Raw genomic sequence first — 14809 nt, 5'->3', positions numbered from 1 at the left:
GACAACCTGATCGCCCGGCCAATCACAACCCTGACAGATTACCGCTGTGGGGGGTATCTGGTTCCTCTGCACCTGCCGGGGAAAAAGTCGGGTCCTGCCGTCACAATGTTGGCCAGGAACAATGTCGTGCACCGGGGCATCCTCGGATGGGTCCTTAGGTAGTATGTAAGGTGCCTTAGCCGTCGGTGTGCTGTCATTATAGGTAATAGGTACATCTGGCCATGTTATTCATGCTCGTGGGGACCGTGAGAGTCATATTCTGTATTCTTGGGCAAATTGAAGCTATTCCCACTATAACTATGATCAAGAATAATACTGATCAATACTCAAAAGGAAAATAAACGAGATTCTTGGGGAGTCCCTCAGAGAAGTGTATGTCTATTGTTCTTTTTCTTTTGCTTCCGTACTGGTACACTGTGTACACGATTATGGTACATGAAATATGCCTGATTTTTCCCCCGTCATGGTTTCATTAGCCACGCCGTACGCTCCGCAACCTGCAGCTGCGGCTTCGCAGTCAAGCGTTCGCTCCTTCTCTCCCACCTTTCACTCTCCAGTCCTGATGATAGCTATTTGTGTGTAAATTGGTACAGAAAGCAAGAAACTCTCTTGTTCTTAGATGTTGTTCGCCGCAGTCGCATCGACGGCCTTGTTATTGGGCTGGGTAAGATCAACAGGCTCAGACGAGGGAGCCGCAGGGGCCTTGGGCTTCTCCTGCTTCTCGGCCGGCGCGGGCTTCATCTTCTCCGCCTTGGGCTCGGGCTTGACCTCGGCCTTGGGGGTCTTCTCCGGGGTGTCGGCCTTGGCCTCCTTGGTCTCCTTCTTGATATCCTTATTGTCCTCCTTCTTCTCCTCAACGGCCTTGGTGGGCGGCGCAATCGCGGCATCGGCATTGGCGTCGAGAGCGGGCGCGGCGGCGGCGGCGGCTTCGGCTTCATCGGCGCCCTCGTCATCGGCCAGCTCGTCGCCGTAGACCTCGGGGTATTTCCTGAAGCACGTCTGCATTCCCCTGCAAATTCCAGTTAGCACTCCTCACACTACATCTCGTTTCCACATCACCTCCTAATACGTACTGGAACTTCTCAATGCAGTCCATGCCCTTGGGCTCCTCCTTTGAGTAGACGAAGCAGCTAAACGCAGCCTTGAATTCCTCTCCACAGGGGCCGTCAGCCATGCCGCCCAGGCACGGGCAGTCCCAGTTGATCTCGCCCGTCTCGGGGTTGAAGGCACCCTGCTGATCCGCCTCGGCCTCCAATGCCTCAGGAGAACCGGGGGCGGGTGCCGGGCTTCCCTCGGCGGCCTCACCCTCGAGCGCAGCCTTGGTCTGCTCGCTAGCTTCTGTCGGTACGGGGGCGGCGGCGGCGGCGGGCTTGGCCTCCTCGGCCTTTACGATGGCTCGCTTGCGCTTCTCTTCGACAATGGCATCGACGGTGGTAAGATCGGACTCGGAGAACTGGGACGGGGCGGCGATCGTTTTGGCTGTTGAGCAACACATAGTTAGAAACGATCACGTTCTTCTAAGCATCTCTTCCTTCATCGGCGCGGGAGACATACGGATGGGCTCCTCGGCAAAGACTGGACTTGTGTTGTACCAGTAAAGGGCACCAGCGGCAAGACCCCATCTTACTGCCGCACCCTTCCACGTCCTGGGCTTGTCGGCGGGTGCTGTTGAGGCGAATCGTCTGGGAGCTGCGCGAAGTGCCGACTGTCGGGCGGCGCTGAGGGCGCGGGGCGCCGAACGCATGCCGCTGCGATACATTGTGTGTGTGAATGTTATGTATGTAGGAAAGCTGAACCAAAGGAAAAAGGGATGTGGGTGCAATTGCAAAAGACAAACGACAAAGGGGAATTAGAGAGATGGGCGGAGGGCACGGGTTTGGTCGTGGACAGCTTGTGAGCTTTCCAAGCGTTACTGGTTGGTAATCCTGGATGGAAAAGAAAATTGAAGCTTCGATGGGCGGATTCTGCCGGAGTTTTAGCGGCGCATTATCGCTCGATTGTGCTGGCCCAAGCCTGTCACGCCCACCGACGCCCGCCACGCCCGTTCGATGCAGCCTGCAAGGTCCGGCCGATCGGACGGTCCAAAAAGTCCAATTAAAATCTGAGGGATTCGACGCTTCATTGGCTGCTGATGCCGTGCACCACTTTCTGCGAGATATTCCTTTTTAGGCCGGTGACACTGATGACTGCCTACGCCGGCGTAAGAAACGCATCATGGACAACTCAACCTTGAATAAAGTACCTGATGCAAGTTGGTGATACAGTATTGTTATCCTCTCTGCAGTCTTCAACTTTGCTACTTGAGCGACAATCAAGGCAAAGTCTGACACATCTGCACTTTTCGAGAGGGCCACTTGTATTTAGAGATATCCTTGTCTTTCTGGCTATCTGACCCTCTGACTGAGGTAGTTTTGTGCTAAAATAGAGAGAGACCAAAGAGAGAGACTTCAGTATGTCGCCAAGTTTCGAGTGGCGGCCGATAGGTCTCCTCCGCGACAAGAAACCAGAACATCCAAGCACTGTCGACTTTTCTCTCATTGTACTCAACCAACCTGTGAGGCAGACGCCAGTTTTTGACTCACTATGGACAAATGGTACAACCTTCTTGCACTCGTTTGACTTGATCCCATGCTGACTCTTCATGGAGCCCTCACACGAGTTGCTGCAGATGGCGGAGCAAATAGGCTATACGATCTGAACAAAGCAGCTGAGGCTCAATCCCGCCCTCCATACGTGAGTGCCTGCATCTCTCGTCATCACGATGACACTGTCTGACTCATACAGAACAACCTCGACGTTATCATCGGGGATTTGGACTCACTCCTCCCCTCCGTCAAGGACTACTACACAACGCTAGAAAAGCCAGCCCAAGTCATACATGATCCCGACCAGTACTCAACAGACTTCGCCAAGGCCGTCTCATGGATTCGATCAAACCACGGCCCCGAGACTGACATCGTCGCTCTCGGTGGACTAGGTGGCCGCGTTGACCAGGGTCTCAGCCAGGTGCACCATCTATACCTCTTCCAGCCGGGCCCGGATTATGCCCAGGGCAAGCTGTACCTCGTCTCCGGCCAGAGCCTGACCTTCCTCCTCAAGCCCGGCCACCACAGCATCTGGGTCCGCGAAGACGGCGAGGACGTCTTTGGCAAGCACGTCGGCATCGTCCCGATCGGCGGGACCAGCTACATCACCACCAAGGGCCTCGAATGGGACGTGGAGAACTGGGAGACCAAGTTTGGGGGCCACATGAGCACCAGCAACCACGTGCTGCCCGAGACAAGGGTGGTCGAGATCGAGACAACCGAAACGGTGCTTTTCACCATTGCTCTTGTGGGCACTGAATAAACCAAAAAAGAGGTCAAACGAAAAAAAAAAATTCGACCGTCGCTTGTTGTACAGTGAGAGCTCCGATGATGACAAAAAGTTTGTATGGCGCATATACTGCAGCCGACTCCCCAATGCCTTTTACCCTGCTTATTGCCCAGCGTTGTTTTCTCGTCTCTGGCGGCGCGACTCCAAATGTGATGTGCGTTTACCGTAAAAAGTGTATGCACGCCCAGCAGAAGAGGAAGAAGATGATGACGCCGGCCCAAAAGATCCACTTGTCTTCCTTGGCGCGGCGCTCAATCATGCGAATGGTGTCGCCAGAGATGCCCAGCGTGTTGCCGACAGAGTAGAGCCTCTTTTGGGTGTTCTTGAGCATTTCGCGCTGCGTTCCGAGATCGCCTAGTACGGCTTGCCCGCGAGCAATGTATTCGTCCAAGGCTGAGTTGGTGCTAGCAAAGAAGTTCTGCTCTCGCAGGGCGTGTTGTTCTCTTGTGACATCGTTTCCGCCCATGCTCAGCCCACCGCCGCCGGCCTGACCTGTCGAAGCACCTCGGCTGTGGAATTGGGACGACTTATTGACGTTGGCGTAGGGGTTCTCGGGGGTGGCTGTGACATAAGCTCGACGGCCTAGCAGCTCGCCTCGATTATTGTTGTGGGCGGCTTCTTCGCGAGCCTTCTTGAGAGAGTCGACCTGAGAGCGGAAATCGGAGAGGTCATCGCGGAACCGTTTCACTCGTTCGTAGGCTTCTTCTTGTTTCTTGGGTACGAGCTCCTGGCGAGCTAGTTGGTTGTATTCGTCGACGGTCTTGGAAAAAGAGGCGAGAGATGCAGACACATTGCCAATCTCGGCGGGGGTCAAGGCAGCTGGTTGCGCAGCTGAGGAGGACAGCTTCTCGAGGTCGTTGCGGATGGCTTTGCTCTGGCGCAGGGCCGAGTTGTATTGGACGTTCTGCAGCTTGTTAGTACGGCGCATCTGGGGTTTAAGGTTAGGAGGGAGTCTGCACGACTGACCATTTTGGGCTGATATGCGACAGGGCACCGAGTCTGAAGATGTGTAGGGTAGTTCTCGAGACAGGAGAGGTTAAGAGGGTAGATATCGAGAGCAGCTCTTGAGTGAATGCAGGGTCTTGAGGTCTAAGGTAAGGGCCTGCCTGAAGCCCGACGGAGCTCTGGACACTTCATGCTGGAGCTCCCTCCCAAAAGTACAAGGGTACCTCCAAGTCTCCAGGTGGCTTCTCCAAGAAAACACGTTACCGCCTTCCCAATCGATGACAGAGCTGTACGTACTGTGTGTACGTACAGTGTCGAAATTTCCCGAAGACGGTCCGCCCCATTCCGGAGGTGCCTTCCTCCCTGGCTCCCGTCCTCCTCCCTCTTGGCGTTCCGTGTAAGTTCGAGTGTAACTCAAAACTTTCAACTTCACCTCGATATTCCATCGCACTCATCACATCATGTTGTTTTTCAATGACCATGACACGTTCTTATGGCTGAACTTTTCTTCTTCTGCTACCATCGAATAGACGAGACAACCATGATTATATGCCTTTGCCGAGAGCGGCCCGCTCAGCACTCCGTTCGAGGGCTTCGGGTCAAGGTCCGCGATGGATAAGTCACGCGGTAGTGTGATTATCGCCGGGATCTTACGCTTTTTTCTACTTGGGCCGCAAAAGACCCACGGGGCACAGATTGACTAAGACAGAGAGATACCGAAGTCTTATTGTCCGCTAGCCTGATACTGTCGCAACTCCAGCCGACGCTCACTCTTCGACACACGCCGACTCGGCACCGAGTATGCATTCTGACAACGATGTCGTATTAGTTCCACCGAACGAGCGGTGATCGATTACATCTGCGCCCCAAATGCCCCCAAATGGCCCCAAAGCCCCCAAAATGCCCGATTATGCCCCAATGACTGCCTAGTCAACTACTTAGCCGCAGACGGACTTTTTTATCATAAGTCCTGATCTCGGCAATAACATGTATTTATCAATACATTTGCCCCAATGACTGGCATTCCTCTTACTGCATTTCCCATCATCAGGCTCTGTATCAAGGCTGGCCAAGACTGAGATCAAACATCATCGCCAACAATGTCTCGACCAACGAGTCCCACGTCTTCAGACATGTCAGCGCCACCGGTCGACTCTACCAAATCTACAATAGTGGACGAGGAAGCAGCTACACCGCCAGAAGAACAACAGCCTCCACCATTTACAGTTTATACGACATGGGAGAAGCGGCTCATCGTGCTGGGAGCCGCTCTGGCTGCCTTCTTCTCGCCTTTCACCGCGCAAATCTACCTTCCCGCTCTGACCGTTCTCGCTCACGAGTTCAACGTCTCCGACTCGGACATGAACCTTACCCTGACGACTTACATGATATTTCAGGGAATCGTGCCTATGTTCATCGGTTCTCTGGCTGATCAGAGCGGCAGACGCCCTGCATATGTGATTTGCTTCGTCGTCTACATCGCGGCCAACATTGGCCTTGCGCTCTCGCAGAACTTTGCTTCTTTGCTCGTCATTCGCTGCATCCAGTCTGCAGGCTCTAGCAGCACCGTTGCTCTGGCCTCAGCTGTCGTGGCAGACAGCATCACATCGGCTGAGAGGGGACAGTACGTTGGTCTTACTGTTATACCCATTGTTCTAGCGCCCGCACTGGGGCCAGTCCTCGGTGGTGTTCTAGCACAGTATCTAGGATGGAGATCTATATTTTGGTTTCTTGCCATTCTGGCCGGCGTCTTCTTCATCGTTCTTCTTCTCTTCTTCCCAGAGACTTGCAGGAGGATTGTGGATGATGGCTCCGTGCGACCGCCAAAGCTCTACCGAACCGGCTTCCAGCTTATCAAGGACCATTACAGAGCCAAGAAGGGAGATGGAGCGCCGGTAACGAGACAAACAACAGGAGCATCAAACCCTGTCAAACCAAGTCTCAAGTTCAAGATCAGCCCGTTTGAGTCACTTCGTCTACTCTTCGAGAGAGAGCTTGGGCTACTTCTCGGCTTCAGCGCCATTGTCTTTGCTGGGTTTTACGCTATCGCCTCTTCCATGCCGACCCAGTTCCAGGAGATCTACGGTTTCGACAGTCTTAAGGTCGGCCTCATGTACCTGCCCATGGCTGGCGGCTCAGTCGTGGCTGCCTTTCTTGTAGGACCTCTAATCAACTGGAACTACCGCCGGCATTGCAAGCGCCTTGGGATTCCCTACGATAAGTCTCGTCAGCAAGACATGACTGGGTTCCCCATTGAGAAAGCCCGCCTCGAAGTCGGTCTTCCGCTGCTGTATCTCAGCTCGATTCTGCTGCTCATCTGGGGTTGGGCTCTACACCTTCGAGCGCCCGTGGCTGTGCCATGCGTGCTGCTCTTTCTCTTCGGAGTCGGCATGATTGGATTCAATAACACGACCAATACGCTCATCATCGACATCCACCCAGGGAAAGCCGGGACTGCAACGGCGGCGAACAATTTTACGAGGTGTCTGCTCGGTGCGGCTGCGACTGCAGCGATAATTCCCATGATTAACGGGATGGGCGTGGGCTGGGCCTTTACTTTTCTGGCTCTTCTCTATATTGTCTTCAGTCCGGCATTGCTGGCCATCATGTACTGGGGCGTGAAGTGGCGCCAGGACGCAAAGGACAAGGTGCTCAAGAAGGAGAGCAGGAAGAGCACAGCATAAGAGTGTGATACAATATGAGTATGAACGCGGCCACAAGTGATACCCTTTTAGACAATTGTTTGAATCTACCTTTAGCTATATATGTAATGAAACATAGTTATGAGAAAGTCATCCGACATCGCAACGCCACATGGTTTTATGTTGAAGGCGTTGTAGGCGCGGTTCTCTCGTGGCGGTTGAACCCCGCATATTAGGCTAACTCGACTTGCACCACGCCCTTCGGCGTCATGTCAAGTTGATTCTTATCGCTCAGCTGAAATAGGAAGTGAGACCGGTAGCTCAAGTCAAGCTCCGTACCTCATTTCTTCATCATGTTTCAACGCAATTCATCGAATATCCCCTCACTCTCAACGTGGCTTTGAACAATTCACATTGCAATGAGTGAAGACCATCCCCAACCCGCCGGGTCTGCCCCGACAACAAAGACTCTCACGGCCCGTTGCTACTGCAAAGCCGTCCACTTTACCCTCACTTTACCCACCTCCTCCCTCCCCCTCAGAGTCCACCTCTGTCACTGCAGCATCTGCCGCTACACTCACGGAACCCTCTGCATCTTCCACGCGCCTCTCCCATCCGGCGTATCCCCCTCTTTCATCGCCCCGTCTTCGCTGTCATCCTCTCTCACGGCCTATCGCCACGCGACGGCCTCGAGCACACGGTACTTTTGCAGTACGTGCAGCTGCCACATCGGAGACGTGGGCGTCGACGACGACGACTGGGTTATCTCGGCGTCCATCTTTGACGCGAATCAGGATGATGTACCCGCCGTCTGGGATATCCGGTCTCACGTCAACACGGCCTCCGCGCCGGGCGGGGGATTATATGAATGGCTCCCAGCGGTGAACGGCAAAGAGATGAACTTTTGGAATCCCAAGAAGGACGAATCTGAAGCCGCGACGCCTACAACGAGACACGGGCGAGAAGTCGGCGTCGATGGCGAAGAGGTCCTCCGCGCGCAATGCCACTGCGGCGGCGTCTCCTTTACAATCTCCCGCCCCAAACCCTCCATGCTCGAGGATAAAGCCTACGAAGCCTGGCTCTCGCCCGTTGACTCGCGAAAGTGGCCGGCCTGCGTAGACGCCTGCGACGACTGCCGTCTCCAAACGGGAGTCCACGCCATAGCATGGGTCTGTATCCCCGAGAGCTGCATCACCCCCTCCGTGCCCGAGGGCCTCCAGCTCGGTGGGACGGCCAAGACGTTCAAGTCGTCTGAGAACGTGCGGCGGTCGTTCTGCGGGACGTGTGGCGCGAGTGCGATGGCGTATTTTGGGGTGGATGGTAGGAAGCAGGCGAATGGAGAGAGGTTGGTCAATGTCGCTGCTGGAATTTTGAGGGCGCCTGAGGGGTGTTTGGCGGAGGAGTGGGTTACGTGGAGGACGGGAAGGGTTGCGTGGGCGGACAGCGGGATGAGATATGATGCTGGGGTGACGCAGGGGTTGGGGGAGGGTATGGCGAGATGGGGGAGGGAGAGGCATAGCGAGGCTTGGGGGTTTAATATTGGATGATGTCTGATATATCCTATCGACTCATGGTTCTGGTATGTTGTCCTCGTTCCTCTCGTTTGCAGCCTGTGAGAAAACCACCCTACAAAAGTCTATGCAAGATGTCCATAGGTCTCGCTGACCCTCTCTTTCTCCCGCTCCAGATATTCGTCAAAGGTCCCCAAGGCAACTCCCCAGCTTCTTGTCCCCTCAATATCAGCAAACTGATCCATGTCACGCATAGCCAGCTGTCCAGCCAAGAACGGGTTCCCTCCTTTCTGCGCCTCAACCTCCTCATCAGAGAGATAGACAGCCTTGATGTCCTTCCCCGTAAACCTCGCAAGTTTCCCCATGATATCATCTGCGGTGAGGAGCTCCGACGCAAGTGAGATCTCCTGAGTGTTGAACTTGACAGGATCCCGGTACGCCGCCAACGCAAACTGTCCGATATCGTTCGGGTCCACCGTCGGCAACTTCGTCTCGGGCGTCAGAGCTGTTACGAAGCGCCCTTTCTTGGCAAGATCCGGGTACACGGCAACGATCGGGAGGATGTAGTTCGCCGTAAAGTTCCCGGGTCGTAGGATCGTCCAGTGCTCGAAGCCCGCTTTCCGGACCTCGTTCTCAATAGCCTGCTTCGAGAGAAGGACCATAGCAGTGAAGCTTTCGGGATCCCAGTACTTGAGCTTCTGAGGAGCGTCTACCGAGAAGCTGCTGCTGTAGATGAATTGTGTGGCGCCTGCCGCCTTGGCAGCGGCCATGATGCGCTTCGCCGTCTTGAGTTCCCAGGTGTGGTCGACGAAGTCGGGCATCAGGTTCAAAAAGGCCCCTGTGATGCCTTTCATCGCCTCCTCGAGGGCACCTTCGTCGTCGTAGCCTCCTGGGGTGAGAGAGGCGCCGAGGGAGGAGAGCGCTTTGGCGGCGGGAGAGTCTGGGTTGCGGGCGAGGGCGTGGACTGCGATGCCGGCTGCGAGGAGGTTTCGCGCGACTGAACCGCCGACCGTGCCTGTTGCGCCGCTGACGAAGATGGTGTGTTGAGACATTGCAGTATGTGTGTGATGTCGAAGCTGGGTTGATAAGTCCAAGTGAAACGTGAGGGAAGAAACGCGGTGAGAGTCGATTGGAAGAAGATATTGTGATGAGACTGCTTGATCTGTAGCAGGTCAGAACAGTTCTCTCGGCGCTTTATATACTCACAAAAGGATAGCGGTCATGCCGGATGTTGAGAATCCATGATTGATGCCATCAATTCGTTGAAGTCCTCATCGCGGGAATCCTTCAACGATGCGCGACCGACGACGGGACGCCGCCAGCTTCGCTTGATGGTATTGATCGCACATTATACATGGCTGATTGGTCGGAACGATAAGTACTTTGGTGTTTCTTGCAAATAAAGACGCAGACAAAGGAGATGAAGGATGAAGGATGAAGTGGGAAATGTTGGCGGAATCCCGCCAGATTAAGTAAGCTCAAACCGAGCAGCGCTGACAACGTCTCAATGAGATCCGTTCAGCGCTCACCTTCAGTGCTTTGACACTCATTCAATTTGGTTGGAAAGCTTCCTCGAGGAGTGTGACGGCATAACCTATCTTCAATTTGACAGTCAGATTCAGATGTCCTTTCACTCATTAACGGGGGAAATCGACGCGGGCATCGGCCAACATGTCAAACTCATTCTTTGAGCGGGCCAACCCGCCGCCACGGCGGAAAACATGTACAGCCTGCACCAAAGCCAAGCGCAGATGCGACCACGGCCAACCGGCATGCTTGCGGTGCTCGAGGCGGAATATCGCCTGCGACTACTCCGCTCCGCCAATCCCGATCAGATCAAAGGCGAGCAATCGCGATCTCGTTGTGCGAACCCCGAAGCCTCGGCGACAGCATAATCAAAGCAGTGCAGCTCCAAGTCCCGTTCCCCTCCTCGACGACAACGCTGGCTCCAGCGCTTCCCTCACTCCTTGGTCCCAGAATCCGGATCTTTTACCTTTAGACATGGGAGACTTGGAAGATGTCAACTTTGATCTGGCCTTTGACGAACTCATCACCAGTGAAGCCTTCCTCGAAGGGGCCTTGATCGCTCCTTCCCTCACGCCCAAGCCAGACGATATGCTTGTCCCATCTTACGACTCTGCCCCAGGCTCACTTGAGAGTGTGATAGCCAACCGTCTTCAGTATGCCCTTGATGAAATCAAAAAGGTTCCGACCACGGTGGTGATGGAGAACCAAGCTCCGTGGAGCCATCCCTGTTTGTATCGAGCCCACATGCCCCGAGACATGCAAGGTAAGTACCTCATGTCGCCCTCGCCCAAGTCCACTATCCATGGGAAGAATCTGACTGTACATTCACCAGATGCTCAAGCCTGCTGCGCTCTTTACATAGCGAAGAACAGAATCAACTCATCCTTCGTCCTACGTACCATCCAAGCCAGAGCTCACGAGCTGCTCGCCTCACCAATGCCCAAGAACCGCCTCGACATTCTAGCTCGCTTCCACGCCATCCTCCTCTACCAAATAATCCGCCTGTTCGACGGCGACATCTCCATGCGGGCCTCCGCTCAGCACACCTTATCCTCTCTAGAACACACCATACTCGCCCTACTGCCGTTTGTGAAGTGGGAACCGGAACAGCCTGCCACTGGCCCGGCCCAAGACTACACCGCATGCCCGACCAAGGACTTTTGGCAGGAATGGATCTTCCAAGAGTCAGCTCGACGTACCATATTCTTCACCTGTTTCTTCCTTGTTGCCTATAGTGCTCTGGTCGGCACGCTTACCAATGGATGTGAGGAACGATACGTGTTTTGTCAGTCGTGGACCATGTCCGCTCATCTTTGGAAGGCGCCTACCGTAGTTGACTTTGCTGTTGCTTGGAAGGAGAAGCAGCACCTTGTGATTACAAAGCAGGGCTTTGAGGAAGCCTTGAGGGATGCTGCTGCTGATGATATTGACGCGTTTGGAAAGATACTCTTGGTCAGCGCGTTGGGCATTGAAGATGCGAGGCTGTGGTTTTACAAGAGGGGCAGCTCTTTGTGACGGCGTTCCGGAGCATTGATAGATGGCAAACACGGCTCCTATGAATTCCACAAATTCTGCAGATATCGCAAGTTTCACTGTTCATGAACATCACGAAATGGAAGTCAAGCCTGGTTGATCGCAAATTCGATGTGTCTGATACGACTGTCTGTGGTGAAGTCCCCTAGCTCTCCTCCGATATTACCTCCACCACCCATAGACTCTGAATCTTTGAAGACCCTTGTAAACGCCCAAAATGCAGCTAGAAACGATTCTTCAATGGGAAAGTAATCCTGTTGATCTTGCCGATACCATCCACGGTAGCCTACCCCAGGCCCAGAAAGTGCAATGATGATTGGCGACGATCCTTCAATGGAAACGATTGCCTGATGATCATGCCTGATCATGCTGCTAGAGCCAATATGGCCCCCTCGGCCCCGAAAAGAAAAAGAAAAAGAAAAGAAAACTCGATGCCCATACAGCTTCCTTCCACCTAGAGTAAGGTTCTCTTGACCAGTAGACTGTGTCGCCCTGCTCGTAGGAATGAAGCAGTTCAGTCGAAAGAGTTGTCGGAACTAGTAGCCTTCGTCGATCTTTGCATAATCTCTCCGCTTCTTTCTGCTGGGTATGTTTCTGAGAGTATCAAGAGAAGGCTGGCCATCTCCGCGTCTCAGGGTGAACTTATGGTAGATGCCGCCTTTGTCGTTTGTGGCCTTACTGTAACCGACAACAACATAGAGGCCATCGTAGCGCAGTCCGACTTTAGGCGCGTAAGCGGAGCCGTTATTGCCCTTCTTCGCCTTGCGAAAGACACGAACAGGAGACTGGCGTTCCTTGGAAACCAAGAGAGCTGCATTGCCCCGAACGGGCGGTCCGACGGGAGTGTTGCTCGATGTGTTATCAAGTGAATTGCTTCCGCAGTGGACAATATCGTCACCACGGTCGACGTCGATATCACTGTACTTCTCTGCCATGATGATGGAAAGGGCAGGGCCCGGTTCGCCATTTGGCCCTCTCATGTACGAGATGCCCGCGTTGGACTCGCCATGTCCGCCGTACCACATCGCAGACAACTGATTCGGAAACCACTGTCCAATTGCCAAGCCATTGTGTCCGAGAACTTTGGCTGACCGTTTGTATTCATCGTAGGCAGGATTGAATGCTTGCGTTTTGCTTCCTGGTCGCAGGCCGAGTCCATGCATGATGCCCAAGACACCCCAGATGGGATGGTCGCGGGGAACAGGCTTGACACCATCCGCCGACCTGTTTGTCGAAGAGTTGGGCCTGGTTGATCTGGCGGCGGTCGACGAAGTCGGAGCTGGGGTAGGCGCGAGGGTGGGCAAAGCCGGTCGAGGGGGCTCTAGAGGCCGGTCGGACAGGGCGTTGAGCCATTGGACAAGGTCTCGGGCGCTGTTTTTCTCTGGCCCCAGAAAGAAGCGATGTCTCTTCTCCTGGAGACCCTCTGACGGCGTCTTCATGATGATCTCGAGCTTCCTCTTGATGGCGAATCTTGCCATCAAGATCTCCCGCGGCACCTGGGAGGGGAAGCGCGACCAAACCTCACTCAGCCATCGTATAAAAAGGGCCACAACCCTCCGAGCATCGGCCACCTCACCAGTAGCAATGGTGCTCACTGACCTCGCGGCCAGTGAGAGAAGGCTAGCGACCTTCCCCTCGAAGGTCCTGATAAAGGCGGCTACGTCTCCGTAGCCGGAAGGTGTAGGAGGCAGGCCTGAGCCTACCCCCCCACCTCCACCTCCGAAGCCACCATTGCCACCAGCACCTAAAGAAAGGCTCATGTTTCTATTCCCTGTTTCCCATAGTAAGTATCATGGACGAATACGAGCGAGCGAGAGCGAACGCATGACCAGTTGCAGTGATGATGAAGAATGGAGAAAACAATAGAACCAACAAAGGCAAAGAACATGGAAGGGGAGGTGACGAGTTGCAGTGATAATGAAGAATGGAGAAAACAATAGAACCAACAAAGGTAAAGAACATGGAAGGGGAGGTAACGAGTTATAGTGATAATAAAGAATAGAGAAAACAATAGAAATAACAAAGGCAAAGAACATAAAAGGGGAGGTGACGAGTTATAGTAATAATAAAGAATAGAGAAAACAATAGAGTTAATAAAAGTAAAGAACATAAAAGGGGAGGTAACGAGAGATAACAAGGGGAATAAGGGAACTAGTAAAAATAACAAAAGCAAAGATCATGGAAACAGAGGTAACAAAAGATAATAAGAGAAAAAAGGGGACTACTGAACAAAATAATGGTAAAAGTCATGGAAGTAGAGAAAACGAAAGATAATAAGGAAAAGAAGGGAAATAATGAAAACGACCAAGGTAAAGATCATAAAGCGACAAATAACGAAGGACAGGGAAAACAATAAAAACGACAAAGGCAAATGGTATGAAGGGACAAGTAACGAAGGATAAGGAAAAGAATGAAAACGACCAAGGCAAAGATCGTAAAGGAAGAGGTGACGAAGGGGAACATCATGAAAAAACAGAAGAAAATAGAAAACAGGAAGACGAACTTACGGAAGGGGGGTTGTCTTTGGTGTTTGGGGCTGAATGCTTTCCTTGTCGAAGAAAGCAAGCTGTCGTTGGTGAGAAGAGAAAGCTGTCGTAGTTGGATGGAGCTTGTGATGTGGTTGGCAGAGAGAAGAAAGAAAAAAGAAGTTGAAGAAAGGGAAGAAGAAGAGAAGTTGGTATAGGGTGGAGATTGCTGAGAAAGGGCCGGATTTGAGGCCAGGTATCGAGGCATCTATCTACCAAGTTGTGAGGAGGCGAGAGCTCTCGACTGGTGCAGCCGGAGGTGATGGTTGACACAAGCCGGGCCCGGGAGGTGTGAATGTTCGGCCCCGGTGCCGCAAAGTGGGGCCGAGTCCGACCAGTAGTTTCGAAACAAAACCCCAACGATTTAGGCAGAAACGGGGCGGTCGTTTCTGCCGACCAAGGCAGATGGCAAGGCGGTTGGAGGGATAATCCGAGGGAATGGAATCAGGCAGATTCCAGTGGAGGGTGTGGCACGTCTGGTCTTCCAGGAGGCGTGCAGAGACCCGAGTGCTGGTGTTCACCGACTTGTCTGCTCAAGAGCGTGTGGTGGCTTGTTGGTGACGATCGAGGGCGGGCAGCTTACTAGGGGTATTTGGCGACTGGTTCACACACGTACGAGAGGTCTTGAATGGAGATGAACAATTACTTAGTGCTCTACCTCCTGATCAGGTACCTATGTAGGCCTGATGAGGCGAGAGATCGATTTCAAGCCCTCTGAAGGTGATCTTCAATCTGTTATTTGGTATGGAGG

The 14809-nt window shown here is 53.4% G+C and overlaps 8 protein-coding genes across 8 annotated transcripts; 4 read left to right on the top strand and 4 right to left on the bottom strand.

The window, feature by feature from the left end:
- Window positions 1-615: 615 nt before the first annotated feature.
- Window positions 616-1759, bottom strand: CTAM01_12641 (CHCH domain-containing protein; the record flags this gene model as incomplete). Its single annotated transcript, XM_060528646.1, has 3 exons — window positions 616-1009; window positions 1074-1479; window positions 1555-1759. 3 exons carry the CDS (start codon window positions 1757-1759, stop codon window positions 616-618), a joined length of 1005 nt encoding a protein of 334 aa, XP_060376676.1.
- Window positions 1760-2452: 693 nt separating this feature from the next.
- Window positions 2453-3348, top strand: CTAM01_12640 (thiamine pyrophosphokinase; the record flags this gene model as incomplete). The annotated part of the gene is made up of 3 exons (XM_060528645.1): window positions 2453-2594; window positions 2648-2733; window positions 2785-3348. The coding sequence occupies 3 exons, from the start codon at window positions 2453-2455 to the stop codon at window positions 3346-3348; spliced, it is 792 nt and encodes a 263-aa protein (XP_060376675.1).
- A 187-nt stretch (window positions 3349-3535) lies between these two features.
- On the bottom strand, window positions 3536-4303 carry CTAM01_12639 (vesicle transport V-SNARE protein; the record flags this gene model as incomplete). The annotated part of the gene is made up of 1 exon (XM_060528644.1): window positions 3536-4303. The coding sequence occupies one exon, from the start codon at window positions 4301-4303 to the stop codon at window positions 3536-3538; it is 768 nt and encodes a 255-aa protein (XP_060376674.1).
- Window positions 4304-5420: 1117 nt separating this feature from the next.
- On the top strand, window positions 5421-7004 carry CTAM01_12638 (major facilitator superfamily transporter; the record flags this gene model as incomplete). The annotated part of the gene is made up of 1 exon (XM_060528643.1): window positions 5421-7004. The coding sequence occupies one exon, from the start codon at window positions 5421-5423 to the stop codon at window positions 7002-7004; it is 1584 nt and encodes a 527-aa protein (XP_060376673.1).
- A 377-nt stretch (window positions 7005-7381) lies between these two features.
- On the top strand, window positions 7382-8509 carry CTAM01_12637 (glutathione-dependent formaldehyde-activating enzyme; the record flags this gene model as incomplete). The annotated part of the gene is made up of 1 exon (XM_060528642.1): window positions 7382-8509. One exon carries the CDS (start codon window positions 7382-7384, stop codon window positions 8507-8509), a length of 1128 nt encoding a protein of 375 aa, XP_060376672.1.
- Window positions 8510-8598: 89 nt separating this feature from the next.
- Window positions 8599-9525, bottom strand: CTAM01_12636 (uncharacterized protein; the record flags this gene model as incomplete). The annotated part of the gene is made up of 1 exon (XM_060528641.1): window positions 8599-9525. One exon carries the CDS (start codon window positions 9523-9525, stop codon window positions 8599-8601), a length of 927 nt encoding a protein of 308 aa, XP_060376671.1.
- Window positions 9526-10144: 619 nt separating this feature from the next.
- Window positions 10145-11515, top strand: CTAM01_12635 (uncharacterized protein; the record flags this gene model as incomplete). The annotated part of the gene is made up of 1 exon (XM_060528640.1): window positions 10145-11515. The coding sequence occupies one exon, from the start codon at window positions 10145-10147 to the stop codon at window positions 11513-11515; it is 1371 nt and encodes a 456-aa protein (XP_060376670.1).
- Window positions 11516-12069: 554 nt separating this feature from the next.
- On the bottom strand, window positions 12070-13293 carry CTAM01_12634 (YDG/SRA domain-containing protein; the record flags this gene model as incomplete). The annotated part of the gene is made up of 1 exon (XM_060528639.1): window positions 12070-13293. One exon carries the CDS (start codon window positions 13291-13293, stop codon window positions 12070-12072), a length of 1224 nt encoding a protein of 407 aa, XP_060376669.1.
- Window positions 13294-14809: the final 1516 nt, after the last annotated feature.

The sequence above is a fragment of the Colletotrichum tamarilloi genome (assembly GCF_030869305.1).
Source record: "Colletotrichum tamarilloi strain Tom-12 chromosome Unknown Scaffold_80.1, whole genome shotgun sequence".
NCBI lineage: Eukaryota > Fungi > Ascomycota > Sordariomycetes > Glomerellales > Glomerellaceae > Colletotrichum > Colletotrichum tamarilloi.
This window is presented reverse-complemented; position numbering and strand designations above follow the sequence as displayed.